Source organism: Nelumbo nucifera, chromosome 3 (assembly GCF_055504915.1).
Source record: "Nelumbo nucifera cultivar China Antique chromosome 3, China Antique-T2T, whole genome shotgun sequence".
Classification (NCBI taxonomy): domain Eukaryota; kingdom Viridiplantae; phylum Streptophyta; class Magnoliopsida; order Proteales; family Nelumbonaceae; genus Nelumbo; species Nelumbo nucifera.
Genome location: NC_142651.1, coordinates 27,625,810 through 27,642,995, shown reverse-complemented (window position 1 = coordinate 27,642,995; position 17,186 = coordinate 27,625,810). Strand labels below are relative to the sequence as shown.

Below are 17,186 nucleotides of genomic sequence, written 5' to 3'. Positions count from 1 at the left end.
TATCAAAAGTTGTTTTCTCAATTGGAGGAATATTCAGAGTTTGGAATCGGGAATTTCAAAATGATTCCGGAAATCACTAATTGAAAAATGGCCATTACCCTCTGTTGGTCCCAGCTATCTGGGTCTAGGGATGGATAGACTGGGAATGGTCCTAATCTTTGATACTTTTTGGCACAAAGTGGCCTTCCATCCGTTGAAAAATGGGTTTTGTTAGTTTTAAATTATTCCTATCTCAAAGTTCACCGAAATATAACTTATTTATTGGATTTTTTATTTTTACTTTATTAGAAAAAAAAAAAGGCCTCTGTCCAACTTGTTATGTTATGATGCTACTCCACAACTAGGTCCGGTTCTGTAGCTATTAGGGGCGCTAATTTGATATCTGATTTGAACATTTTCTATATCATTGGGACTGAGTAGGGAGTCCAGCTGAGTCGAATATTAGATTATTTGAGTTTGGGCTTGACATTAAAGGCTGCGTTTGGAATTAGTGTAAAATATCATCGGTGTAAAAATACACTGATGGCGTTTTACACTGAACTATGAAAATGACCGTTGCTTTTTGAAATAGCGATGAGTGGAAGATTGTAAAGTTTTATCTCGATAAAATTGATGTAGTTTTTACATCGATTATCGATGTAAAACTTTAGAGCTGATAAGGTTTTACATCGATTATCGACATAAAACTCTGCTCCATCCAAACGCAAGCAAAACTGAATCGGAGTGAAATTTTATGTCAATAATAATTACACCCTCTTTTCAAATGCCTACAAAACAAAACTGATGTAAATTTTACTTTAATTCTTGATTTACTTTAATTTGGAGCTCATGCTTGATTTGAACTATAAATACTAACTTAGATTTGGCTCAATTCAAAGGTTCATATGGATCTCGACTTGGCTTGAGTTTGATGGAAAGCTGGGTTTCATGTAAAAATTAAAAATTATATATATATATATATATATATATATATATATATATATATATATATATAAATGGAAAGTATTATATATAAATTTGATTAGACTTGCAAGCTTCAGAAACCAAGCTTTGTACTATTTGAATTTGGCTTGGCTTAGATTAACAATAGACCCTATATATTGGGCTCAAGGTTGATTCGGAGTTAAATTTAGACTGGGCTGAATTGAATTTTTTGCTAACCAAGCTCCAATTACTAATAAATAACTTGATTTGTGTTCACACTTAGCACTGAGGCCGAACCAAAATTTAACAAATGCTCCTCAATACAAGCTTGCCCAATTTGCACCCCTATTATTAGATTTAATTATTATAATAAAGGGCATCTTTTGTCTTTTTCACCATGATATACTTATTCATAAAATATATATATATATATATATATATATATATATATATGCATAAATCAGCATACAATCCAAAAGCTGGAAAACCTTTAATGGGCCGTTTAATTACAGCTGAAGTGAGAAATGATTGAACTAAAAAGTTCATGTTTTCTTTTTCTTTAGGTGAGAAAAAAAATTAAGGAAGTTGTGAGCTTGTTAATGGCTGAAGTTAAAAGTTGAATAGATTACTATAACATTGAATTATTTATTATTTAATCATTGTATCTATAACAAAGCAATAAGATGGTATTTGTGAACTAATGATTTTGTTTTTCAATCAGCAGAGCAGTTGTTTTTGTTTAGAGAAACAAAACCAATCACGTGCTCACCAAATACCCGCTAAGTCATTCAGTTCAGCAACTTCAACGTTATAAAATGGGCCCTGAGATTAATTTAATTAGATGCATCATATAACCACTTGGTTGTTATTGATTTTATTTTATGTGCCCAAAAAGAAAGGTAGGATGGGATGGCAATTATGCATTGTTATTCATCATAAGGCATCCTTAGTACTCAAAATATGCAGATTCAAACCGTGGAAAAATAAACCTTTAAATATTTTATGTCAATGGGCCCCATCACTAATCCTTTAACCCATTGCTGATTAAGTTTAATATGTATCACCTGGCCTCTAAATGGGCCCGTGTACACCCATTATCACTAACCCTTAGGTTTAGCATGTAGCGCCTGGCCCATATGAGGGGTTAGAGCCGCATCACCGATGATAATAAACGAAAAATAATATATATTTGGCCTTCAAATCTAGAAGGTCTGCTCAAGGCAAATTGTTAAATCAACCACTAAGAGGGACCCAATTTAGAGGACAACCCGTGTATGATCTTCATCATTCTACTTGAGGGAAAAATAACCCTAAAGAACTGGTATGTTCGTATAATATAATAATAATAATAATAATATGATTAATAACATGCATATCCACCCTATTAAACAAATATTATATTTAATAAGTCCCAAGGTTTTATATATTATTATTATTATTATTATGCAATTTGGCTGTGGACCAAGCCAACTAACAAGATTTTTCCAATAAGTCTCCCTATTTATGCATATATAATATATTAATGTAAAGGCAATTTGAGAGCTTAAGACTTTTGGGGCATGTCAACACTCAACAGATGGTTGGAGAGAAGCACCCATGGTTCCTGAACAAGAAGAGACAAGTAATTAACAAGTCAATTAGCTAGAGAAAATCTTCTCTTCAGGCACATACAACACACGTGCCTGTCTCAATCAAATTGAAAACAATACAACCACTATCACTAAAGAATAAAGAATGTACCAATCATATCCTCTACTTTGTTATAATCTAAACTTTGCAGTATTTTCTATCGTTATAGATGGGGGTTTCTTTGTCTTTTCATTAGGAACTAATGTACCCGCTTTATCAAAATTGGGATGTGCTCAAATCATTCCTAGGGGATTTCTGAGATGCTATTCCTGCGTGTTGGTAAACTCTTAGGCTGTGTTTGGCTTGATACTGAAATCCTTTGGCTTTTTTTGTTTGCAGTTCAAATCTAAACCAAATACAAACTTGCATCTAGTTCAGTTTTGCATCCATTTATTTATATTATTTGCATCTATATTTGAGACAAAATTTGTATCTTGTTTCATTTGCATTGACTGGTAGTGTAAAATTTGTATCTGATGCAAAATGTGCACTACTTACATCCTGCCTCAATGAATCAATTCTCCTCATATAAAGTGGAGACCAAGTCATCTTGCTTATTGCCACACTCAAACATATAACCATCCTCCTATCTCCATTCTCTTTCATATAAAGCAGGGACCACTTCATTTTATGTCCTATTTGCACTCCCCTACATTTTACACAAGTGCAAATAATATTTGAACTGTAAACAAACTAACCCTTGATAACCTTCTCCTTTTTTTTTTCTGTTTCTGGAGTACTGTATTGTCTTTTCAACACAACATAATTCATGTATTTACATAAACTTCATTCGCTATTTGTAGGCTTTCTTTGCAAATGTAGATTTATCTTTCTTGTTATCTACTAATGCTGTGTTTGGTTTGAAGGAAAAAACAGGGAAAGGTAAGGAAACCTATACATAGATTGCATAAGTTTCCGTATCTTTCTCTTCCTTTCCCTACCTTTTCCTTCAAACCAAACATAACGTAAAAGTCTAAGAGGCTATTTATTGTTTGGATGAAATAGGTTTAAAGTTTTGTTACACATGGTCTCATTATATTGCATTCATGTGAGTAAAGGGGTTTTGCTAATATGAAACAGATATGAATCTTGCACCTGGTTAAACTTTGCATCCATTTGTTTGCGACTATGATTTGTATTTTTACTTGTTGCAAAATTCATACCTTTTGTTCATTTGCACTAGCTAATAGTGCAAATTTTGCATTTAAAGAACTAATACAAAATTTACACCACCTTTGTCCTGCCTTGATTATCTCTTATATAAAGTGAGGACCATATCATTATGCCACCTACTATACTCCTCCCAAACAAATAACCTTTATCTTGCTTTTTTTTCTCTTTCAGATAAACTAAGGACCACATCATTTTACTTCTCACAAACAAACAAAACAAAGTCTTTGTTTTTTCAGTCAAGTGTAAAAGTAAACCAGAATTTGATCTCAACCCATTTGCAATTCTCCTGCATTTAAACTAGTGTCAATTAAGTGAAATCTACACTGAAAACAAACTGAGTAATAAAGAAAAAAAATGTTTTTTCTGATGTGACAATAATTTTTTGTTTTGAAAAACAAAAGTTGCAACCCTAAAAATGGTTAGCTTGTGTTTTCTCATGCCACCTTTTCATGTGGTAAGTTTTAGATGGCAGCTGTTTTATCTGGTGGCAAGAAGACTTGGGATCTGATTGATCACAGCAGAAGTGGCTGAATTTAATGGCTGGCTGCTTTATGCTGCGTTTGGAAACGATACAAATAAGTGTGAATGCAAATATGTAGAGTGTAAAATGGTTTATATTAATTACAAAATTGGATTAGTTTTGCACTGACAAAATTTATTTTCTTACCAATTAAACAGACTTTTAACTGTAATGGATGCAAACATGAATTCCAATAAAACATATGTTTTTTTTTAATCAAAAGCCCACTTGAATGCAAATTTACTTCTTTATTATCGATGTAAATATGCATTGGTCTGTCATTTGCCAATGAATAAATGTAATGTTATCAAACACAGGCAAAAGTGAACCAGAGTGCAAATTTACCCTGAACTGAGGTTTACATTACATTTGCATCGTTTCCAAACACAGCCTTAGATTTGAAGAAATATGTTAAGAAGGATTTCATAATCTCCTTAATGACTGAAAATAAAATTGGGTTGATTACCATATATTAAAAAACAAAAGCGATTTACCATTCAATTCAGCCACTTCAGTCATTATCAAATGCCCTTTGGCATTCCTAACAATGCAATTAGTACATTGTAGGATGGGGCTGAGATGGACAAAGATAATATACACATGAATGACCAGCCCAAAAAGTCCCTTATCATCAATTAGTAAATCCAAATGTCATGTAGCATATGGAGATAAACAACTAGATATGCAGTACAGGGCCTGGGTAATGAAAGAATAGGATACCTTGAACTATAACCTAGTTAAATTTATCTTACCCAATTTACCATTTTACTCATAAAAAATTCTATATAAAAATATGTTTTGCAATACTAATACTGTGAATTGCACCTTGGGCTGTAAATGTTGCACTCAACTTACAAATAATACCGCATTATCGGTTGTAAACACAGGGGTGGAACATTACAAGGTTGTGACTTGTGAGTGAAGAAGTTACAGCCCGAGGTTCATTTCATGGTACTCGTGATATCATAAAGCATAATCTTGTATTATAGAATTGCATGGTTTGTTTTTGTTTCCCCAGCTTTGGTACAAAGCATAAAACTGCATTTAACCTAGAATTTTAATTACTAGGGCTCCACAGTCCTCACAGAGTGTGCCATGGCATGTGATTTGGTCTATGTGCATAGCTATTTCAATAGTCATGCCTCTTCTCTTTTGCTAATCAAGAACAAATTTGACTTGGAGTTGGGGTAGGTTGCCTTTTACAAGGAAGACAACTATGTGATGCTTTGCTTGGTAATAAACAGGAGAGCTGAGTTTGCAACAACTTTTTAGCTGCCTCCTCTGAAACTCTGCAACATGTATCAGTGCAGTGATCCCATAAATAGGTTCTGGCCTCTCAAAGGTACATTACAAACCTTCTATAAAGGGAGAGGGAGGATCATGGATATAGGATCATGCGTCCTTTGAAACAGTCTCAACCATGAATGGTTCAGAGCCATGGCCTAAAGGGTACTATTACCCAACTCAACTCAACTCAACAAAGCTTGTTGCAATTATATGAGATAGGCCAACTATATCCGGTTCTGTCATTTCATTTTACTCTTTTAAGTTCATCAACAGATAGTTAAACTGAAAAAGATCAGATCTCTAAGTTACTCTTTCAGAAAAACCAGAGGTTAATAAAGAAAAAGAACAAGTGCCCAAATATCAGCTACTGAACAAGCTGCTGAACTAAATGTATTCAGAATTTTGGAATGCCCTAGTCAGGAGAAATTGTTAAGGGTCTTAAAGATGGTATTATTGATATTCTCTACCTTCCTTTCTTCTACCATTTTATTTATTTATTTTTTCAATTGGGGATGAGGGGAATTCTCAGGGGTGTGTTATTGAGACCATCATTTGGTGGGCCCACAGTAGGAAGTCTATCTACAAAGCAAACCAGATTAATGGAGGGATCTTGTCCTCTTGATTTGATATATCAGGGAGCATGCTTTTCAAATGGGTAAGCATCATCCCACAAGGATTGTCATGTCTCTGGGCTTCAATTTTTAGGTTTTGGACCCTCCGCCACATGCCTAGACATGTGGATGTTGTTGAGGGATAAGCAATAAGTGCACCAAAAAAGAGCCCACCACCCATATGTATATGCCCCTTTCGGCCTTTCCCCTTTCCCCAAGGGAACAACTGCCTTAAAGACATTAGGGGCACCATACATGTCTTGGGACCCCAGAATTATGGAAGCAACTTAAGAGAAAGGGTCAAACAGTAGTTGATGTCCACACATAGGACATCAGGAACACATGGAAAGGACCAGGAATCAGTGGGGGTCCCACCTAGGAGGACATCTACTGTCAAATGATCGCAACCATTTAATCTCTCTAGAATCTTTTCTCTGAACCATTAATCAATTATTGTTGAAGGGTCGTTCCTCATTAGAGTGATTTCAAAGAGATGTTTTTAATGGGGATTGGGATGTAAGCTTCTGTTTGGTGAAACTGGGTATTGAAATGCAGGTCCTTGATGCCTTTTAGTTATTACTTATTACCACCACACAAAATCACAAACCCCTAGAAACCAAACCAAACAGGGAGTAAAAAAATGAAAAAAACTCCCCACAGCAAAAGGAGGTGAAAACGTACTCCTGCCAAAACCAGTTGTGACTGTCCTGTAGCAATATTGCATTTCTTTTTTGGAGAGGAGAAAGTTGGATGATCTCTTGTCTGATTTGGTAAGGGAGGCAAGGGGTCTTATAATTGTATCGTTGAGTGACAGACTGACTGGCAGGCCTCTTTGGTTTCTAAAACGTTTGCACCTCTGAGTCATTAATCTCGTTAAAAAAGAAAAAAAATGGAGAGATGCTGTAGTCCGGCCCTGAAGGCAGATGCATCAATTGGGTCCGGTCCCCGGCATCTGATCAGTACAAATTTGTGCCTAAAGATTGCTGCACTGCCACACCCATTGGGTGCAGGTTTTTGGACGTTTAACAACTGGCCCCAAGTCACACACCACTCTGTCAAAAACAGTTCTTGTCTCGTGGCAACACTGTTCTGCCAACTTAGCAACAGTACTGTTCTCTTTCAATTATCCTGATGAGCAGAGATTAGCTAATTAAGGTCCATCCGGCCCGTTTAAGTATCCATGAAACCAGAACCAAACCTTATTTGACACTCAACTTGGTTCTTTTATTAAAGCTAAAACAAAATCTTAAAGGGATATAACATCAGTAGTAAAGTAATAAATGGAAGGAAGTTTGGCTTTCCATCTACAAAACAGATGAACCAAGCACCACTCAATAGTCCTAATACTACTGTGTATATGGTGGTACTTGGTTTATTTGGAGTAACGACCAAAAACAGCTTGTTTGGATGCCTCCAACCATCATATAAATGGATTATTATGCAAAGAGTACAATCTGTTTCTTTTTTTTTTTTTGAAAGGGTTCAAAACATGGTTTTTAAAAACGAACCAGTGACCAAACCGGTCAGGGGTTTGGTTACAGGTTCGAACGGCCAACCCATTTTGATAAAAAAAATAATAAAAAATTGGAAAACGGTCAAAACTGTTCAAACGGTTAACCGGCCGGTTCAGCGGTTTGCTGACCAAAATCAACGATTTGGGGGGAAAACAGTTTTAGAGGAAAACAGAACCGGTCAAGTGACTAATTCCCGGTTTTTCCGGTCCAACTATCCGATTTGGTCTGGTTTTAAAAACAGTGGTTCAAAATGAATCATTCTTGTAGTTGGTTAATTCCATCAGTTGGATTGATTTTTGGTGTAAATTAAAATTCTTCAATGTATAGAATTATAGATTATAAACTGAACACTTTTGGATCAGTGTAAATAGAACCATGGATGATGCTTTACCATCTAAAGGTTTCAAAAATAGTTGAACTAGGACAAAATACAAGGAATATAGTTCAATAAGTAAATAGAAGGAATTATCCTAAACTTCTTATGGAACAAATTAACATCACAACCACTATAAATGGATCTCAATTCTACAATTGCAGATATGATTTCTGCTCTAACCTCAAGTGGGTGAATTCATGAATATAAATAAATTTCTATTAAAAAATACTTTAAGGTAAAAAAAATACCCTATGTGAAACCCCATCTTTCTCTTCTTGAATTTGACAAATGGGCCTTATCACTATGAATATAACTGCCTTCTTCTCCCTTTTTTTTAATGCACAGCTTGTTAGGAAAGAAGAAAATACTTCTCTCTCTCTCTCATGAAAAGTAAAGTAAAATTCCAACAGAATCTTTCTTTGTAATAATGCTATTTGAATTTTTGAAATTAACTGAAATTATAAATAAATATTTTTTAATCTATAAGTTACCCCATCTTTCTCTTCTTGAATTTGACAAATGGGCCTTATCACTATGAATATAACTGCCTTCTTCTCCCTTTTTTTTTAATGCACAGCTTGTTAGGAAAGAGGAAAATACTTCTCTCTCTCTCTCATGAAAAGTAAAGTAAAATTCCAACAGAATCTTTCTTTGTAATAATGCTATTTGAATTTTTGAAATTAACTGAAATTATAAATAAATATTTTTTAATCTATAAGTTAATCTATAGCTTAAAAACTATGTATATACATATTTATATATTCTCAACTTTGCTACCTAAAGTCACAATCTTGCTCCCACTTTGACTCCCATTCAGTGCTATGGTCATATAAAGATAGAGATACTGGGATTTTACCTAATAAAGAAAGTATGGAGATATTGCTGGTTTATCCTTGTATTTATCGTTATTTAGATTCCTAATGAGGATAAGCACAAAACTGCATAAATTAATTATGCTAAAAAAAATTATGTACATTATAAGTAAGTTCCTACTCAATAACATACAAGGATTTAGTGTTCACAAAACTAATTAATAAAAGTTTTTATTTAATTATTTTCTAGGAAGGCTTCAAAAACTAGATAGTCTCTATATCAAAAATTTCTCCAATTAGGGTATGATTTATTTTTTCAAGTAGATGTGTATGAAGTATACAAGTTATTTATGCATTAAAAAAAAGATGAAAGAGTAGGCTCAAACATACAGGGCCCTAGATGGATAATGACCCAAAGATATAATCAACCATAAATTGAAAGGTCTAACATGATGAGGTGAATATTCAAAAAATATTAATGGACAAAGTGTAAAAGATATGAAAGATAGACTTAGAACAAAAATACATGAGGACCCATGTAGAATAAATTGGTAAAACAAGTTATTCGAGTCCACCCAACTAGTTGCATATGGGTCTGATGATAATAATCACATCTTTGATTAAGGACCACCTTGGTGGGACCTGATGGAGGATGTGTGTCTATCAGAAGATGTCAAATAAAGCAAAAGTAAGGATATATTACCAGAGTTCCTATACATTGTAGTTTGAGAGACAAATTTTCCAATACTTGATTAATCATGGTTCACATATATGTTGAGTGATGGGTTCCACCATTGTAGGTCTTGTCTAAGAGAGATTTAGTGCTAGAACTTGACTAGATTGATTGTCCACAACCATTTGATCTATCCTTTTGTTAATCTGAAAAGAATATTGTCGGCAGGTCCAAGGGCCTTACCAGTGAGTATGGACCATAGATGTCTGCGATAAACATTGTTGGATGGATGGTGATTGTCTAGAATTGCAAGATTGGGACCTTGTCTTTGTGGTATATGGATTGCATTTTGTGTTGTCTTTATCAAATTAAATCGACATGATGTGGGGTTGCCACAATTATCGATCAATAATCCTGCTACAGTACTCTCATAATCATCCAACCATGCTCGATCAGAAAATGAAGTCCTTCATCAACTGGTAGTGTTTCTCCTTCTCTCTTTTCTGTTATTATACATCAATAAGTCCCAACAGAAAAGGTGGAATCATACAAGTGTATGTAGTCCTATAGTTCATGGTCCCAAGGATTGTAATAGTTCAGGTTTATTATGGGTTGGGGCCAGCCTAAACCCAATTTGATTGAACCTAACCTTATCCCAGACCTAATCTCAGAGTGGTGCAGATCTAGTCTATTATGATTAATTCCTATTGGGAATTCATTTCATTTGGGTTGAATATAATGATAATCTAATCACTAACATATATGCCAAAGCTCCTCCAATGGTTTGATGGTGGTCTTGGCTATTGCCATCTCTACCCCCTCAACTTGAGTTGCTTAATAGTGGATGACCAAAGGTGGTGATTCTTGAAACAAACAGCCAACGTTACAAGCCCAATTTTGATTTATTTCATTCTTTCTTTGTTCTTCTATTTTATAAAAATCCATTAGGTCTAGAAGATATATATACCATGATCATGAGCATTGGTCAAATAACCCGACTAACCTAATAGAATCAATTCATCATGACTTGGGAAAGATGGACAGAAAGGGGGGTGAGTTGATTTGGATTGATTAGTTTCAGCCCAATTCAAACAAGCCAACTCACTGGGGCCCTACCCATCCTTCTCAGTTTGATCCTATCCCAAATTGTTGTTGTTGCCGTTTTCTCTTGTATCAGTCATATTCACATTAGTCATCCACATAAACAAAAAAAAAAAAAAGTAGTTGATATAATCCCAAGTAACATAAGCCTATATTTGATTGAAGTTTTGATCCAAAGAATCACTATTTGAAGAACGAATTTTAAGCCAAAAATAATTCTTTTTCAAAATGAACTTGTCTTAGCTGCTTCAAAGATTATGATAAAATTAATTCCAACAATTTTCATAAATCCAAACCTAAAAATGATTACGATAAAATTCATCAAAACTAATTCTCCAAACACAGCATTAATTGTAAATTAAAGTAGCTTTCTGCGTTTCTCACGCTTGAATAGCCACTTCCTTCCAGTCAATCAACCAATGAAACCTTGCATGCAGATTGGAATATCACAATTCACAATATCCCTAGCCATTGAAAGAGCAAATTAAATGAGTTTACCATTAACTCAACACCAAACTCTGTGGCCTGGGGTAATGGCTTTCTGATCCTAAACCCCCATGAGATAGGATGGATGTTCATGATTTTAAAAGGGTCTGTTCAATGGGTTCCTTGTTCTCTCCAGACTCCAATTCAAACAGTGGGTCCTACCATGAGCCCATGTGGACCAACATTTGCAATAGGCCCAATGGGTGGTCATTATCACAACACTATAGGCTTTGCCCCCTTTTTCCCTCTCCATTGTACCGTGGACAACTATTCAAGCATGAGTGTGCAGCCCCACCCTCCAATTCACCACGGCCCCCACCTCACATGCTTGATATCATGATGGATGTCCTATCGTACGGCCGAGAGAAGATGGTGGTAGAGATGGGACCATGGGAGTCCTACCCCTTTCAACTCCCCAATTATAATTGTACATTACTCCAGTTCATCTCCTCCCCCTTTTGACAGCCGATTTGACACCATTACCATCACTTCTTCACCCATCCATTCTCATCAGCTTCTCGTACCCCTGTACACCGTAGGCTTTCATTAAAATGACTAAAACACCCTCCGAACACAATATTCCCCCAAGGCCAAGTACAAGAGTCGAGTGAGTGAGTTTCCTTTTCTCCCTCCTTTTTCGCATTTTCTTTAATTTAAATGTTGTGTGAGAAATAGCTGGAAAATGAGGAAAAGCTTGCCTCGTGGGGTTAGAAAATTACAGGCTGAGAATTTGTCGATGAAAATAAGGGCAAAAGTAAAGAATCTTTCCTAAGAACCCTAAATAATAAAGAAATAAAATAAAAGCACGACCTTTCCCAAGATGATCACGAGTCATCCCTTCTTCTTCCCCTCTCTTTCTCTCTCTCTTTCCGTACGAGTCTCACCACTCTTTCTCTCTCCTCTCCCCTCTCTCTCGATCTCTCTGGTCTGACCCTTAACATTACTTATGAGGGTGGGAAGGATGATCAATCTCTCTTCGCTTGCCATAAACGGAAAAGAGAAAAACCATAAAGCAACCGTACCTCCTTTCATGTCCATTTAAAATTCTCCCGACATTCCATCCTAATTACCAAAATACCACTCCTCATGTGAGGGCCGGGCACCCTCTAGAGTGACCTCCACGAGGAGAATGGATACCCACCCCACATGCGAAATTGCTCCGCACAAATTGGAGATTTAATTAATTCTTTAAAAAACCCTAATTAATCTATATTAGTACAATATGGGGAGATTCCAATGCGTACTTTGTTCACCTTAATTTAATTGCTTAATTGATTGACAGTTATAATATTAATTAATAATTAATAAGGTGTTTAGGAGCTAATAATTCAAACCTACTATATTACTATTTTCCCTGCGCTGGGACCCAGACAAATGGCCTCTTTTTGTCAAATCAAAATCCTTTCGTTTAACTCATAGGGCTCACATTAACCAAATGTGATCCTTCAATTATCCTTTTTTATTTGAGGGCCCGGTTCGCTTTTCGGTAATTTGTTTATCCAGTTAAGTGTAATTATGTGGATAATTTTTTTTAGGAAATATTTACTCGAGCAAGTGTATTTATTTATATTTTTTTTATTTCTTATATAAACAAGGCAATGTCATTTTAGTCATAAAAATTTATTATTAAAAAAGTATTTTTGTTCTATTCAAATGCTGATGATTTTTCTCTTACTTGAAAAAATTAAAAATTATTTTTATCCACCTAAAAGATAGGTATTACTTACAGGAATAACTGATATCTAAGAAAATAAAATTTTCTTAATCTCCTCGTAAATCTAAAAAAAATATATAAAATTATTGATCAATGAAAACCAAAATCTCATTCACCAATTTTTCTCCTCTCAAAATTCGAAAAAAAAAAAACGCCCCTTTAGTGCTAAATGCTAATAGTATTATTGATAGTGGGCTATAGTTGAAACGGTTAAACAACGTTAAAGAAGCACAAAGGCAATGAGCGTGCTCTCAAATCTCACCTGGGAACCTTTTTCCTTTTTCACAACCAATCATTGATGAAAACGTGGGAGGTACCGGTGGAAGCGCGTGCATCGGATCACTACCCGGTCAACACGCAGTCGTGTCTCTCTTTAGAAAACTGTTATAATTAATTTTTAAAAATAAAAATAAAATGTTTTATTTTATAAAATTTAGGAGGAAAAAGTGAAAGCAGAGAAAGAGAAGCCGCCACTCGCCAGGCAAAGAGCGCCGAAACCCAAGCACTTCACTTCACTTAACTTGCTTTCCGGAATCCGGCGAAAGAAGGAACTAGTGGGGACCACATCAGGTCAAGAATCTAAACACGTGTCAACACTGCTGCTGTGAGGTGGTAGACGGAGAGGTTATTGGGTAGTTGCTGCTGTGGCGTCGCCTCCTCCTCCTCCTCCTTGTTCGAAAGGAGGCATCACGTCACATCTGATGGGAACGGCGGATGGCCAAGCCCTTACAAACTCCGTTAACTTTAACAGTGCATCTTCTATTTCCATAGGTTCCGGTGGGCCCACCTGCAAAACAGACGTTGACGGCGGGGCCATACGGCCAGGCCACCCTCTTATAAGGCAACCCTACAATATTATTATTTTAATCAATCATTATTACACACATACTCTCTCTCTCCCCTTTCTCTCTTCTCTTTTCCCTCTTTTATTTTGCCTTTTTCATCTCTATCCACAAAACCAATAGTGTTACATACATTGCACCTGAAGTCTTTGAACCAATACCCTTATTATACTCATCATTGATCCTATTAGAGTGCAGTGGTGGTCCACCCACCTGGGAATTGGGACACGTGTAGGGTTGGGAGTTGAACATCTATTACGGATGATGCACATTAATTACACAGTGTAAGGCATCTCTTTTCTCTACTGGTGTACTACAGTGCTTAATCTGGGTTAACTGTAGTGCGTGTCAGTGACAGGTGGCAAGCCCAGTGGATCTGTAAGAGTTGCGGTATCTCTACGGCTCCTTCATGCTTTATAGAGAGAGAAAGGGGGGGGGGGTTGTTGGTTGGTTCGATCAGAGAAGCATATAGAAATGAGTGGGGAGAGAGAGAGGAGATAGAGAGAGAAAATTGATTTTTATTTTTAATTAATTTTGGGTTTTGAGAGAGCGAGGGCTGGTGCCGGGGCTTTCTTATCTCTTAGGACTCGCTCACTGTGGGTTCGTTGGAACCCGCGCCCGTCACGAGAGTCTCTTATTAGCTTCTGGCCTTCTGGTGATAGAAGCGGAACAACCAAGCTATTCACCATAATACGATCAGAATCTCCATTTCTTCACCTAGTGAAACGGAGCAAGAGCCTCTGCGTAATCCCTCTCGCTGTGTGGGTTTTGAAAAGAAAGCTTTTGAGAAAGACGGAAGATGAAAAGAGAGCTCCAAGAGAGTACTAGTGGTGGTGGGGTTTATTCAATGGCGGAGGCGGGGAAGTGTAAGATGTGGGACGAAGCGGAGCAGCAGGATGCCGGAGTGGATGAACTGTTGGCTGTGTTGGGTTACAAGGTCAGGTCGTCGGACATGGCGGAGGTGGCACAGAAGCTGGAGCAGCTGGACATAGTGATGGGTAGTGCTCAGGAGGATGGGCTTAACCATCTGGCTTCAGAGACCGTTCATTACAATCCATCTGATCTTGCTACGTGGCTTGAGAGCATGCTTTCTGAGCTTAACGCTCCCCCCATTTTTGATCCTACTCCGTCTCAGCCCTCTCTGCCTCGTGTCCTCGACGATCCGCGGCTCGCTCCTGCTGAATCTTCCTCCATGGTCACCATTGATTTCCCCAATTCCAGGCAGCAGCAGCAGCAGCCGAAACAACAAATTCATCCCCAGCAGCCTCGAATCTACGATGAGCCTACGGATTACGATCTCAGAGCAATCCCCGGCGGTGCCATTTGCGGCCAAGTGGAACCGGCGAGCAAACGGATGAAACCCACATCGACGTCGACGTCCGCATCTTCATCGTCGTCGCCATCTGCCGCTCCTGCTGCTGTAGGAGTTACTAGCGGGGTCTCGACCGAGTTGGCACGGCCGGTCGTACTAGTCGACTCGCAAGAGACCGGGGTCCGACTCGTCCACACCCTGATGGCCTGCGCCGAGGCCGTACAACAGAACAACCTGAAAATGGCCGAAGCACTCGTCAAACAGATTGGGTTGCTCGCCGTGTCTCAAGCAGGAGCTATGAGAAAGGTGGCTACATACTTCGCCGAAGCCCTAGCTCGTCGAATTTATCAGTTATACCCTCAAGATTCCCTCGATTCGTCGTTCTCCGACATGCTTCAGATGCACTTCTACGAAACCTGCCCGTACTTGAAATTCGCCCATTTCACAGCTAATCAAGCCATTCTCGAGGCCTTCGCCGGAAAAAGCCGGGTGCACGTTATAGATTTCAGCATGAAACAGGGGATGCAGTGGCCGGCTTTGATGCAGGCTCTCGCTCTTCGTCCCGGGGGCCCACCTACCTTCCGATTAACCGGTATCGGCCCTCCTCAACAGGACAACACCGACGCTTTACAGCAGGTGGGGTGGAAGCTAGCCCAGTTGGCGAAGAGCATACACGTAAAATTCGAGTACAGAGGATTCGTTGCAAACAGCTTGGCCGACCTGGACGCATCGATGCTGGACCTCCGGCCGAGCGAAGACGAGGCCGTAGCGGTCAATTCGGTGTTCGAATTGCACCGGTTGCTGGCCCGACCGGGTGCCATCGAAAAGGTGCTGTCGTCGATCAAGGAGATGAAGCCGAAGATCGTGACCATCGTCGAACAAGAGGCGAACCACAACGGGCCGGTCTTCTTGGACCGGTTTACGGAAGCGCTGCATTACTACTCCACCCTGTTCGACTCGCTGGAAGGGTGTGCGATGTCTCCGCCCAACAGTCAGGACCAGGTGATGTCGGAGTTGTATTTGGGGCGACAGATCTGCAACGTGGTGGCTTGCGAAGGGGTGGACCGAGTGGAGAGGCACGAGGCCCTCACGCAGTGGCGGAATCGGTTGGGATCGTCCGGGTTCTCTCCGGTCCACCTAGGCTTTAACGCGTTCAAGCAAGCTAGCATGTTGTTAGCCTTGTTTGCAGGTGGGGATGGTTATAGGGTGGAAGAGAACAACGGGTGTCTTATGCTTGGTTGGCATACTAGGCCCCTTATCGCCACCTCCGCCTGGCAGCTTGCCTCTGATCGCCACCTCCGCCTGGCAGCTTGCCTCTGATCCGAAATGAGTCAACTCAATTCAGATCCATTTACCAAACTCGGTACAGCTTACTACTGTTTACTGCACCACCACGACTCGACTCCTGTATCTGTAATTCTGCATGTCCAGTCCAATCCAATATTCCAATCCATACGGGACCGAGATTGAGCGAGTCAAGCCAAACCCAAACCCAAACCCATTGAGTGCAGTGCTAAGTTGGCTCTGCGTGAGTGTGAGACCCACCACTGTGAGAAGTGTGTCTCCAACTTCTTTTCACCTTTTGCTCCCCATCTCTTTTTGCCTCTCCTTTTTATCTTCTTCTTGCCCTTTTCCCCTTTGTAATCTCAATGGTGGATCAAATGTCAAATATGTATTTATACATATCTTCTTGTAATAAAAGGAGAGAGTTTTGAATTTTTCTTATATATTCACTTCACTTTTACCCTAATTTTTTTAACTTAATTATGCTTTGTTTATGAATAATTTATTTGGATTTTTTTATCATGGGTTTAGATGTCAACCTGTGTGGTTTAATTTAACCGAACTTCTTTGACCCTCTTTGAATAATAATAACTAGATATCCCAGCACAAGCTAACATGCACGTGGCAATCATCCGAATCCCACCAGAAGATGCAGGTATTGTCCCAAGAGAGAGAGAGAGAGTCTTTAGTAACTGGTTGCCAAACAGGGAGGGAAGGGAAAAGGGAATGGAGAAAACCCTAAAACTGAGTACCATGTGGTGGGAGAGGGAGGGGGAGGAGAGGGGAGGGATTGATTGATTGAGAGTGGAGACAGATGGTAGGGAGTGTTGAATTAATGTTGATAACACTGACATTGAGAAACCAAAGGCAGATGAAATTTGGTGAGAAAAGGTTTTCAAATGAAGTGAAGCTCTGGTTTGCACTGAAG

General features: G+C 38.4%; 1 protein-coding gene across 1 annotated transcript; it reads left to right on the top strand.

Annotated features, from left to right (window-relative positions):
- Positions 1-14,101: 14,101 nt before the first annotated feature.
- Positions 14,102-16,699, top strand: LOC104602437 (DELLA protein GAI1). The gene has a single exon (XM_010266156.3). The coding sequence runs from the start codon at positions 14,462-14,464 to the stop codon at positions 16,292-16,294; it is 1,833 nt and encodes a 610-aa protein (XP_010264458.1). The 5' UTR covers positions 14,102-14,461; the 3' UTR covers positions 16,295-16,699.
- Positions 16,700-17,186: the final 487 nt, after the last annotated feature.

Bases quoted from the DNA above. Each gene is read 5' to 3' on its own strand.
- LOC104602437 (XM_010266156.3), top strand. From the start codon at position 14,462: ATGAAAAGAGAGCTCCAAGAGAGTACTAGTGGTGGTGGGGTTTATTCA.